This window comes from Mytilus californianus, unplaced genomic scaffold (assembly GCF_021869535.1).
Source record: "Mytilus californianus isolate M0D057914Y unplaced genomic scaffold, xbMytCali1.0.p SCAF_9, whole genome shotgun sequence".
Taxonomy (NCBI): Eukaryota; Metazoa; Mollusca; class Bivalvia; order Mytilida; family Mytilidae; genus Mytilus; species Mytilus californianus.
In genome coordinates, this window is record NW_026262745.1 from 45,666,819 (window position 1) to 45,680,849 (window position 14,031).

General features: G+C 30.8%; 1 protein-coding gene across 1 annotated transcript in view; it reads right to left on the bottom strand.

Annotated features, from left to right (window-relative positions):
* Positions 1-3,610: 3,610 nt before the first annotated feature.
* The window catches only part of LOC127714328 (putative polypeptide N-acetylgalactosaminyltransferase 10), a 31,617-nt gene continuing 21,196 nt past the window's right edge, over positions 3,611-14,031 (bottom strand). Inside the window, exons 6-13 of the mRNA XM_052220389.1 lie at positions 13,249-13,449; positions 11,620-11,797; positions 11,154-11,271; positions 10,345-10,455; positions 8,700-8,921; positions 6,709-6,819; positions 5,565-5,708; positions 3,611-4,060 (exon numbers count right to left, since the gene is read on the bottom strand). Of these exons, the coding sequence (XP_052076349.1) occupies positions 3,896-4,060; positions 5,565-5,708; positions 6,709-6,819; positions 8,700-8,921; positions 10,345-10,455; positions 11,154-11,271; positions 11,620-11,797; positions 13,249-13,449 (1,250 nt within the window). The 3' untranslated portion in view covers positions 3,611-3,895. The remainder of the gene's footprint in view (positions 4,061-5,564; positions 5,709-6,708; positions 6,820-8,699; positions 8,922-10,344; positions 10,456-11,153; positions 11,272-11,619; positions 11,798-13,248; positions 13,450-14,031) is intronic.

A 14,031-nucleotide genomic window follows, 5' to 3' on the forward strand; every position in this document is an offset into this window, starting at 1 on the left:
AAAATTTGTTAAAGCTAGTAAAACTTGTATGAATGGTCACCTATAAAAATAATATTAACAGAAGTTAATTATTCAGGATATAGAAGTAATATTTGAAACAGCCTCGTTTTCAACATAATTTGTATAGGTAATTTTGAAAATTACTTGTTTAAATAATGCCCCTAACTAAACAATGGTAATATGTTTTTTAAATAGCAAACTAAATTCTTTTATAGAAAATTATAGCTACTTTAAGAAAAGTTGTAATTCATTAGTGGAAACCTGGTTTGAGGGGTAATACCACCATTGTTTTTAGTACGTCTCTCTTTACTTGGCATTTGTTTTTTAATTGTGCAGATTTAGCTTTGTTTTAAATAAAGAAATACTTTGCATGAGTAAAATTATTTCCCCCCTATATTTAGTCTTTGTTTAATTATCATGATTGTTATATTTCAAAAAAAAAGTGCAGAATTTATCTATGTTTTAAATAAAGAAATACTTGACATAAATAAAGTTTTATCCTGTCCTGTACTACAGTGAAAATATAGCATAACTTTTCAGTGCATATAAGAAAGTAAACATCACCAGAAGTTAACCAATCAAATTCTCTCCCCCTTTTTTCCCTGTAGAATATAGTATATTTTTATTGCTTAAATTGAAACACCCAAGATACATGTTTACAACTCAAAAAAACTTTTCTGCAATGAAATGGAGGGTTAATTTCAAACAACTGTAAAATTAAATGGAATATAAAAAAAGATCAACCCTTTTTCGCCTGAAACTGAATGTACTATGTTTTGGTAGTATGGTTATAAATCAATAACCATAGTTTGTGTCTTTGATGACTTTTATATTTCATTTTATATAGTATAAATTTAAAATATATTTAAATTTTAAATACAAAAAAGAATGATAATTATTAAGAAAATGTTTTAAAATCATTTTTTTCTGTGAAGACTTGATACCAAGCATTGTACAGTAATATTGAAGAATTTCTCATCTATTTTATAGTTTTGTAAAATTAATGCAAGATTTGTTTGAATAGACCAGATGTTTACACAGGTGTTAATGGAGCTTCCTCTATAATGCTCTACTTTCCTTATTATAAAAGTGCTATAGATTTGATTGACATCTTAATGGATCATGATAATTATTGTCACATAAACTGCTGAGAAGAGCCTACTAAAAAAGCTCCGAGCATCCTCCGAGCATGCTCGGAGCTTCCTCGTAAGAATAAATCTATGATCCCTTAGTAACTATGTAATCACTGCAGTTAAAAACGAAAAACCAAAATACATAAAAAGAAAAAAATTTTCATAATACTATATGTTACAACATAAAACCAAAATTCACAAAACCAAAAGACAAACAAATTGCAACATGAAGAAGAATTCCACGTTATTGGTTTTATTTAAGTTAAAAAATTCACATCTACATAACAGAAGAGACAAGAATCACACGGAACATGTATTTTGATTGTACTATGCACAGTAAAGAACTTTTTTTTTCCACAGAAATAATAATGACGCTTAATGACAATATAAAAATTACAAGTAAATCTGAGAGGAAACACTTAAATATCTTTCATGCTTAATTAAATATAACAGAATGATATGCTGCAAGTTTGTGTGTCAAGGTCATACTTCATTTAAAATGAAAATTTAGCATTGATCAATAAGCCATGAAAATGAGGTCAAACTCACTGAACCATAAAAAAATAAGGTTAGGATCAACTGACATATGCCAGATAGAAACTGTAGATCATAACACATATGTATATAAATATGGATTATTCAGCTCCTTCACTTTCTGAAAAATAAACCTATGCAAAATGCTTACATATTGGACATGCTTAGCATACCTTTACATCACTATCGTCAATAATTTTTGCAGGTGAGACAATAAGAAAATATACAAATACAGAGAAGCATATATGGTTAGTAAATCTGATAATAGTAAATCATGTAGTATATTCATTAAAAAAAAAAATATCTAAATCTTATTTGTAAAAAACCACATAACCATAACAATCTAATAAATGATTTACCGGGGAAAATAAAGGAATGTTTCAGTAGAGTTAAAAAAAAAAAGGAATTGGTGTTTTGGGGGATGAGTGAGGATAATAGCTATAATTCTTACAACAAATAAACACTGTGAAATAATCACAATTATCTGGCTTTTTGTGACCACAATAAAACTTTTAACTGAAGGCATGGATTTTGATAAATAGAATTATGAGCGCTAAATTTTTGAATCCAGTAAATTACATATTTTCACTGACTTGCATAGTATTGAGATTGAAATAAGTAGTAAATAATTAAATAAGTTTTCATAATATATACTATTCATGACTTCTACAAAGGAAGGCTAAATTCAGCTGTTTAAATAAAAAAAAAAAACCAATGTAAACATCCCCACAAAATGCTGAAATCAGACAGTGGAAATTTTTGTTAACATAATATACTGGATTTTTTTTTCAAAAATATCTGACATATACCAGAAACTTTCCTCCTATTGGTCTTGGTCAAAACTATTAGTACAGATAAACTTTCTATTTGTGCAGCTTAACATTATATGCAGATCAAAGAGAAAAATCATGGACTATTAATAAATAGGAACAAATAAGATCTTACATTTCTATACTTCGATGTACCAAGAAATCAACTTTGACATACAACTCAAAGAAAACTATAAAAGACTTACTTCACTCTTACATTTGTTTCATGAAGGCAGCAAAGTTTAGTTCAGGGTTTTAATAAAACTGAACAGTAAAAATATTTCTATTATATAATGAATAGACAGGTCATTGAAATAAATATTTTAAATACAAATTCAACAAACTATTAGACATTTAATATTAAAAGACTTCTATCAATCAACCAAAAAAAAGAGAGAAAAAAAAATGAATACTATAACAAATATGCATCTTTACAAATTTATAACCACATTTATAAAAGATTTTTTGAGCACTATATCTCTACATAATAGTTGAAAAAAGAAAAAATCCGTATTTAAGTATTACTTTCTTTAAGTATTATGATATCAATACTGACAATGGTCAGGATCAATGGTGGGTACAACAGTGGACTTTATAATATGTAAATTTTTATCGGAATAATTTTCAATATAATCTTCTTTCCCAAAAAGAAATAGTCGCATCAGTAATAATTTAAGTTCTTTAACGAAATAACCAGTATTCATCTTAAAAGCAATACTGTTTATGAGGATAATTATCAGAAATAACTTATAAACAATATTCAATAAAAAAAAGTTTTTAACATTGAAGCAGCTAAAAGAATTGTACTTTGGAAGGACTTTTTTAAAATCTTAATCCAGTTTCAATATAAACAAAAATGTGGTTACATATTAGGATATAAGAAAAGATATATAAGGAAACAATTGATGTATTTTAATAGTCGACTCAATGTGAGCTGGAAACCATCCTTTAGAAGCATTTTTACCAATCGATGAATTACTTCCCTATTACAGCAAACACTTGATAGTTCAATATATACAACAATTCATTCACACATGATCAATTCATTCTAAATCTAGCAAACATTCTACTGACATTAACTCTCATCACACCACAATTCTTCATTCACACATTATAAATCAGCACACCATCAAGTTATCAACATCTTCCTAATTTCACATATACACACACCCGCACACATATTTGTGGATACCACTTTACTTTCAAAGGATAAAATTGATGGAATGTATATAATCATTTTAAAAATGTTTGAATAATAAATAAATCATATAAAAAAAACAATATACCATTAAAATTGCATACCTCATTTATACAATACAAATTGTACATTACTACAGACTTGCCTTTTCCCACAAAATATTTACATATTTTCTGTGCACACTATTCATCTTTTACAATCACCTGTGAATCCCTCCTACATTAAGGTGCACCCCATTCATGTTTAACTTTATCTTCTTCTACATGTTCTACTTTCCATTTTTGTGTATCTGAGGACTGATCACAGGGATTCATAAATATTTCTTTATTATTTGGATCACAGTCTAAACACTGATTACTAATTGTATGAAATATTTGTTTTGTGTCCTGAAAAAAAAAAACAGAAAAAAGTTTTGTAAGTAATAAGGCTTGTATAATAAGTGCTTTCACCAAGTGTTCCAATAAGTGTTAAAATTTCAGAGCAAATGGCAACACTTAATGCTATATCAGTTAATTTTTTCAATAAAAGAATGAAATAGATTGCTGTAGTTTCATATATACAAACCCCCTTGGCACTCTCAGAGCTAGCATGCTTGCCTTGAGAAAGTGTGGGAGGTCATTGGTTTGATCCCTTACCTCTTCAAACTAAACAAGTGAAGATTGGTAATTGCTGCTCCTCTTTAAGAATGTATTATTCTTATAATATATTCTTAACGATAACCCAGACCATTTAAAAAGTTCTCGATCCTTTCCCAAAAATTACCAGATTCGAGGAAAAAAGAAGGAGAGATTTGGAAACAGAAGCAACCACAGAAAAATACACATAAGGAGCAGTCCATGACTGAAGATTAACATACAATACATAAGTACACAAAGTCAAAATTATTTGGAATACCAGACAATCCACTTAGAGAAAAGAGGAAGAAACCAGAAACGAAATGAACCACAGGAACCACAAAACATATTTATGAAGAAAATCTTGATTCATGGACACTTTATTAACAAAGTAAAAATTAACGAATCTACCAAGATTTACAATTACCAAAATTTGTGGTGATCATACATTTCACACTATTCCCAACACAATTGGAAGCAGTACCTCCCTCGGAGCTAAGCCAGTTGAATTGGTACAGGATGACCAGTGGGGTGTTGTCCAATTTGGAAATGAACTGACATTTTATGATCTACTTTCATCATTTCTACAACAATACCACTAGAAACCTCCATGAGAATAACTACACAGACGTGTGTGAATAGCAGCTAACCACATCGCTAATAACTTTATTGACTAATTTTCACTTTTAACTTAACTAAATTCTTATTTCACTTTCACTTTCACTTTCTATTTATATCTATAACGTCGTCATAACAACCATTATTGTAATATTACTTCCGGTGAACCGCATGAACCGCCAAATTTGTACTTCACTGTTTGATTTCATGTGTAATATTGTCCTGTAGACGCCACGCTTGATGGCGAAACATGTCGACCAGAATAAACTCTTACCATGTGGTAATTGATGGGTGTTGTTGTCTTTATTATCGTTTTTTTACTTGTGAATGTTGTGTAAATAATTACTCCACGAAAACTACTTCGTATACAGTATAAAGAATAATGATTTTTTTGTGAAGATAGAAATTACTGTAGGATAAGCTGACATATTTGAAATAATTTTTTTAAATACCTTCAAAACTGCTGTTATTTCATTTACTTATTTAATTACAGACCTTGTATCGAAACTTTAGTTGCAAGCAGGGGCATTCATGTTTATCTCAGCAAATCCAATATTTGTCACTGATTTTTTATGATAATGATAAAGTAAGATGCAACTCAAACTACATACAATGTGTATTTATTATTATGATAGTTTTAACTGGTAAATTTACTTACTATATTATATTTGAATCGTTGATTTCCTTTCATACCATGACAATTATATAAAAGAACTGGTGCTTTCCTAATAGATTGTGATACATCAAAACATACAGATCTCCTTCCTGGACGCATATCTTTATGCCAAGTAAATTCTATGTTCTGTAGATTAAATAAAAAAAACATTTTAAATACTTTACATTCTCAAAGAAATTTTTTAGAAAATACAAGGAAATTGTATTTGCAATTGAATAAGTGGCAATTGTTCAGTATCGGCCATTATGATGTTATAGGCAACAATCTTCGTTTCAAATGCCATATCAAACCCTTAAATTAATCTGTTTATCTGTATTATGACAGGTCACTGACAATTATTTTTAGGTATATAATAAAGGCCGTATACAATACAAATTGTTCAATATCACACACTGTATCAACCCTTTACCAATATAATTATATTGGTGTCTCAGATTTTTTGATACTAGTGTGATATTTAAATATTCTCTATGTATTTCTTTATTTCATAATATCTGAACTTGAAAACATGGATAGAACTTCACAATAGCTTAGGTGGACTTTGTTGTTTCCACCAGCCTATCAAAGACTGCCCTCTCTTTCTTACTAAGTAATCTAAAGAATTAGAAAATAAACGTGTATTTTAAAGATTGAAAAATAGCTATTGAGCTTGAAAGTTGCATTTCTATTCATTTACAATCAACATCAACTAATAATAATGCCAGTTCAGAACAGAAAAAGGAATTATTTTGAACAATAATATCGCTTTACCACCCCCATTGTCTAAAGAGAACATATTTTTATTATACACCAATTTCTGATGTCATTTAAATGTTTATGGACAAAATGTATCCATACATCCTTGTACTGAAAAGGTCATTAAGTCAACTTACCACATTTCAAGCATGTGTCTATTTTCAATGTCCATTGTGCAACCCTACATACAGCAATATATTAGGTTGGCCATTTATCACATTTATCTAAGCAGCGATATGGAAATTATCCCAATCAAAATATTCATCTCTTTGCTTGATATACTGACAACAATTTTATGACCAACAAAAGCATTAATGACATAATACTATGTTTTCTAAAACAGAATACTTTGACGGAGAGATTGGGATAAAGCATATTTGTCAAGTTTTACCTGTTCCCCTCCAGCATTACCACCATCTTTAATACAAGGTTCTATAGAAAATCTTTCATTCTGGCCTTTAAATCTTGTATCTATACACATATTAGCTGCAACGTTCCTGATCTGCAATAACAGTTAAAGCTAATGAAAATACAGTAAATCTTTCATTCTGGGTTTTAAATTATGTATCTATACAGATATTAACTGCAACATTTCTGATCTGCAATAACAGTTAAAGCTAATTAAAATACAGTAAATCCTTCATTCTGGCTTTTAAATTGTGTATCTATACAGATATTAACTGCAACATTTCTGATCTGCAATAACAGTTAAAGCTAATGAAAATACAGTAACTCTTTCATTCTGGGTTTTAAATTGTGTATCTATACAGTTATTAACTGCAACATTTCTGATCTACAATAACAGTTAAAGCTAATGAAAATACAGTAACTCTTTCATTCTGGGTTTTAAATTGTGTATCTATACAGATATTAACTGCAACATTTCTGATCAGCAATAACAGTTAAAGCTAATTAAAATACAGTAAATCTTTCATTCTGGCTTTTAAATTGTGTATCTATACAGATATTAACTGCAATATTTCTGATCTGCAATAACAGTTAAAGCTAATGAAAATACAGTAACTCTTTCATTCTGGGTTTTAAATTGTGTATCTATACAGATATTAACTGCAACATTTCTGATCGGCAATAACAGTTAAAGCTAATTAAAATACAGTAACTCTTTCATTCTGGCTTTTAAATTGTTTTTCTATACAGATATTAACTGCAACATTTCTGATCTGCAATGATGATAAAAGTTACCTTCTATACATTAAATTCTGACAGAGTTGATCAAACTTTAAACCAAGACTTTCGATTTAACTGTATTTCTCATCTTGACACATTCAAAAGCATGTCTTACATTTGTTTAGCTGTCAAAATGTTTGTCGTAAAAAATTAATGGTTTTATTTTTAAGGAACAACTGTAAAATGCTTTTAGCTTTGCCTTGTGAATAGAATGAACAATCACAGACTTTTCTTAAAATAGTTCACAAATTTGTAACACAATTCTTAAGAATTATTTCTGTATGAACTCTTGCTAACATTACACATTCAATCTTAAATCAAGATCTTAAATTATTGTAGAAGCAAACAATTCCAGACCTTCGTAAAGGAGTTTCTATTCCTCCTGGGCCCTGGCATATGTTCCTCCATAAAGATTATTATTTACCATAGTATGATTAAATGTCTGTTTTTGAACAAATATTGTATGCCCATTTTACCATCAATAACAATATATTGTAATATTTCATCCAGCAAAAAAATATTCCAGACTATTTTTTTTCCTTGGAACTAATATAACAAAGGAACTTTTTTTCTGTGTCACCTAAACATGCTTACCTCACCATTAGCAAACGGAGGAGGTTCTACTGCAGGATAATAGTCCTCTAAATCTGTGACACCTTAACATACTTACCTCACCATTAGCAAACGGAGGTGTTTCTACTGCAGGATAATAGTCCTCTAAATCTGTGACTGACCCCTTAACATGCTTACCTCACCATTAGCAAACAGAGGTGGTTCTACTGCAGGATAATAGTCCTCTAAATCTGTGACCCCTTAACATGCTCACCTCACCATTAGTGAATGGAGGTGGTTCTACTGCAGGATAATAGTCCTCTAAATCTGTGTCACCTTAACATGCTTACCTCACCATTAGCAAACGGAGGTGGTTCTACTGCAGGATAATAGTCCTCTAAATCTTGGACACCTTAACATGCTTACCTCACCATTAGCGAACGGAGGTGGTTCTACTGCAGGATAATAGTCCTCTAAATCTGCGACACCTTAACATGCTCACCTCACCATTAGTGAACGGAGGTGGTTCTACTGCAGGATAATAGTCCTCTAAATCTTCGACACCTTAACATGCTTACCTCACCATTAGCAAATAGAGATGGTTCTACTGCAGGATAATAGTCCTCTACTTAACATGCTTACCTCACCATTAGCAAATGGAGGTGGTTCTACTGCAGGATAATAATCCTCTAAATCAAATGCTACTTCCTTCATGAACCATTTAAATGGTTTACATTTCAGTTTCTGTCTGATTGCTTTCTGTGCTGTTAAATCTCCTGGGTCTATTGATTTATAATGTGGTCTATGATTGTATAAATATGAGGCATATTCATCCATCCATACCTCAGCTACTCTCTTATAGTTCTAAAATTAAACCAAAATAATTATGACCTGTAACAGATAATCTGTGCTACTTAATAATACAAACATTTTTCAGTACTGAAATACAGAATAATTCTAATATGATTTATCAACTAATTTTTGCCAGCAATTTATTTCTTTGACTTTCAAGAGTAGAAAAATAACCAGAATATGTCAAACTTGGATATCTGAATACACCAACAAAGTAAGAAAATTGCGATTCACCATTTTAAAAAAAAATGTTGGCAGAAACTATAGCAGATAGAGCTAAATCATCTAGAAAGTATCTGTGAAAAAAGTGGGTTTACAGTAATAATGAATCCTTTACTAAATTGGTTACAAGAGATTCCAGTAATAATTTTTACGCAATTTATTTTTACGATAGACCAAATAACTTTCATATAAACAACATTTTCTATCTTAAGCAACATCAGCCATGTTTCCTCATGGATCTAATCCCTGGATACAATTTCAAACCAAATTCCCTAAGGAACATTCAGGTAAAGTTAGGTTATAGTGATTTCAGAGGAGAAATTTAAAAAAAAAAGTTTACGAAGAAGGAAGGACAGACTGATTGATGGACAAAGACACTAGAAGCCAAGTGATGGCAATAGCTTACATGAACTATTAGGCCAGATGAGCTAAAAAAATGTTTAATCTTATAGGAACACATATTTGTTATATTTTTTTTACTATACAGTTCATATATCTTCCCTCATCCTTTATTATAGGAAATTCCCTATCAATCTATATATTTCAGCCCTATCCTTCCAATTCATAGCCATCATTCATCCAGTCATTCCCTCATCCTTAAAATAAGTTATAGGGAAAACTCTTATATAATTACATAGTGGCAATACCAACAGACCACCATTTTGGATCTATTTAATATATACTTTGAATTCATTATCACAAACTTTTATACTTCTTCATAACAGATTTAATCCAAGATCACATTTCCTAGAATATGCAATTGAGTAAAAATTTGTAAGGAACAAATTACTAAATTTTGTTCCATCAGATTAAATTTACTTTTTACAAATATTTTTAATCACTTATTATAAATCAAGAATAAAAACTTACATAAAATAAAATATATTTTACAAATTACACAAAATAAGTTTTGCTGAACTTATTAATTGATTGATTGTTTTTTTTTTACTACTGTTTCAGTTCAATTGGCTATTTTGTGATCGTCAGTTTATATTGGCGCAGGAAGCCAGTGCCTAGAAAGAACCCTGATCTTCTGTGGGAAAGTTGACAATCCTAGTCGATTGGAGTCAAACCTACCTGCATATGCAGGATTCAAACTCACAACCACAGTGTTGACAGGCTAATGATACAATAGTTGAACTACCTAGACCACTCGGCCACTGAGGCCCTTGAAGAATTCAAAAACATCAATTATTGTGTATGAGATACTTACTCTTCCAACAAAATCACCTACTCCTGGATTGGCAAAAGGTGCAAATTTTCTGTAGATATGACCTATTCTAGAACAAGGTGCATCTATCATTTTACCTCCACATTGCCATATCTGAAATTAAGTGTCATTTTAACTTTTTTTTAATAGGTAGCAAGTGTGACATTTGCCTTTTCATGATTGTACTAACAACATTCTGTTTCATGAAAATAAAAGCCACCAAAATTAAAATTATAGGACATTATATTAAAACATGTGAAAAAAACACCAACAAAAATAAACATTTAAAAATATTAAATCGTATTCATTTTTTCTCACAAATATTTTGTTAAAGAATTTTCTTAACTATGAAAAGTTGATATAGATCATAAATTCTCTTAATAACCCCTGCATTTTTTTAAGTGTGCAACATCAGCGCACTAACATTTGCGCTATATTTTTATTAATGCAATAACACACTGATAAGAAACTTAACTTTTTTTTTAAAAGGACACTTTTCTAAAACCTGATGATGACTTGACTGCAGTAAAGCTTGGAACCGAAACAAAATATGTGAAATCTATGTTCTTTTGTAAAGCATTAAGTATAAAAAGTTCAGTCCACGTTATTTTTTCAAGAAAATACTTCAGATGAACAAGGTACACATACTAAAAATGAAAAATAAATGTTTAAAGTAACAGCATAAGTTTTGTACCATCAAAGGGGTTAAATGATGATGAAATGAAGAAAATTAATTTGTTCTTAGTAAAAAGAATTTCCAGAGAAAAAACTTTCTAAAGATTGAGGACACAGTCATAAGTGCACCCTGTTACCTTAAATGAAAGTTCATACTGTTCTCCACCCCAGATATCTAGTCCTGGATCATAGCCACCCATCTCCCAGAACCACTTGGCACTAATAGCAAATAAGCCACCTGCCATTACTGGTGAACTGAAACAAAATAAAAACATAGAGTGAGTTCCATTAGCAAATCTGCACTGTCAGATTAAATATAAATTCTCTAAATAGTCATGTCATTAATAATAGATCAGTCAATTCTTCAAGCATTATTTATTTACATTGTCAAAAAATCTTTTAGGTATTCAAGATCTCGGAGGTGACCATGTTACACATTAGCAGGTGCAGATCCAGGTTTTAAAAGAGGGCAGCACATCAACTTATGCAAAACAAATTACATTTTCCTGATTTTAGGGGAATGTGCCTCCTGAATCAGCCCCTTTTTCAGTAAAATAAATATCAAACAATAACTGACCACAAAAACATTAAATATCTGATTACTTGAAAGGTTCAGCTGGCTGTCTTAGATCTTCTGGCCTCAATGGCAATCTTTTGTAGAAGAATTCCCAATCAAAAGCACCCCTTGCACCTTCGTCCTGGGCTCTGTAGGCAAATGTTTCATAGTCTACCACATCAATAAATGGACACACAACAGTCTTGTAATCCTCTTGTATTGGATCTGTAGAAAGTAAAACAGAAAATACATGTACAAAGCTAAGATGTTCCACTTTTCAATAAAAATAGATACTATGATTGTGGAAATGAGAGTGTGCATTTTTTAATGTAAATTAAAAAGTTGACTGAAATGCAAGATTTATTAATATGATTTAGTAAGAAAATTTACCATAATATGCTTGATCAGAATGATAGTCATGATAATGTGAGTTATTCATTGATCTGAACCCAGCCATGTTTTGGGTAAATCTGATTAAAATACAGGTCCTGTGTCCAACAAGCTTACAAGGATCTGACAACACTCTGTACTACTGTCTGTACTACTGTCTGTTTGGAAAGACCTTTTCATGATAATATTGTTTTGTCATAATGATGTACACCTTCAAAAATTTGGCAGAAGAATTTCATTGGTTGACCTTATAATTTTCAAAATAGAGAGTGGATTTGAGATTTCTTTGTCTGATCCTTGTTATCAAGGTGTGGACACTGGATCTGTATTTCCTGGGTAAAGTTTTGCAGATTGTCAAATAGTGATAAGGTCTATGACACTGATACAAGTAACATGAGGGTACCCAAATTGCATCTATTTTGACAATTGTTTCACCTACGTTTATTTATGATCCAGACAAAAGTTTCCATTCTGTGTTTATTTTGTAGATGTATCCTTATTTACTATATAGTTCCACCAATTTAATTTTGAATCAATATTGAATCATTGAAAAAAGGGTTTAAACCGACCTCCAAACGATCCATGATTCTGTAATATGGAGTATCTAAATTGCATCCATGCTTAAATTCACATCCGTAAAAATCAAATAACTGATGTTTTGTTTTGTTTCTCCAAATATTAAAAACAATTTGACAATTTTTTTTTAGCTCATGCTTACTATTCATTTTTTAAGAAATGGATGCCTGTAACATATTTTAATGGCTCATTTTTAAAAGTTGACTTATTGTGGACGTCGCATATCGATGTTTCCTTTGACTTTACTTTTTCCTGTGAACACTTCATCTATTGATATATACTGTGAACGTTTCGTGTATCTTTAAACATATTTAGCTATGTTGCAGGACGTGCATAATGTCAAATCATAAAAACACAAATTGCTTAGTCTCTAAGAAAAATTGTAAGATTTCCACTGCTAATCTTGCTAAATGGGTGCAATTTGGGTACTGTGACGTTATAAACATAAAAAAAATTTAGCTTTCAAATTATCCACTGAACATAGGTGGCAATACTTTACTTTAGTAAGAAAGAATGTACATGTATATCTTGTATATGCAGATGAGTCATCTATGGTAATGAAGGTATTTTAGTTAATAGGTGCAGATGAAACATCTGGTTACTTACAAAATGGAGAAGGTAACCAATTGATAAAGACTTTATAGTAAGAGTCTTGAATGACACAGGCATTACTCATAGCAGTTTTAACACAACAAAATCTAATTACTAACCAAGAAGAGGAGGTAACCAGTTGACATTTGTTTCACAATGAGAGTCTAGGAAGATGAGAACATCTCCTGTAGCAGCTTTAGCACCCAGTAACCTCGTTCTTATTAATCCTTCTCGTTTCTGTGCTCTAACAACTTTTACAATGGTGGAAAAGTCTTTGAATTGTTCAGCAACATATTCATCTAACTGCTTTTTAAGAAACTCTGAAAATAAATATCTTTTGTTTTACATGGTAATTGAAAGGAAAACATGTATTGGAAATTTTAATGACAGTTTTAAATTGATAAATTGAACATTGGTTGCTGAATGGTTGAATGTTTTGACTCATCTGTCTTTCCTTTTTATGAAGATAATGATGGATGTCTGTTTAACGTCCAGTGGAAAATTAAATGCATAATCAGGATGAGACATGTTAACACAATATGCATATGAACCCTGCATTGTACTTGACCCACATGCTGAGCTTGATTTTTAATGTGCTAGTTCACAAGGTAAAATTCTCAAGGAAGACATCACCTAATTACTCCAACACTTTAAAAGTTTATTCCGACTCTGAGTGGAACAGTCTTTGTTCCTTCTCCTCAATGCTGTTCCATAGTGGAGAAGCAGCAAATACCAATTTGAAATTCTTTGTTTTGATCCGACTGGGTCAAACCCACAACCTCCCTCACTCGAGGCGAGCACGCTACCACATGACCAGGAAGAGAGACTATTCTTTCCATTAAAATCAGGCAGGTATTAACAGAGTTAAATCATGTAGTCAAAAGTGTCCAATGACACAATAT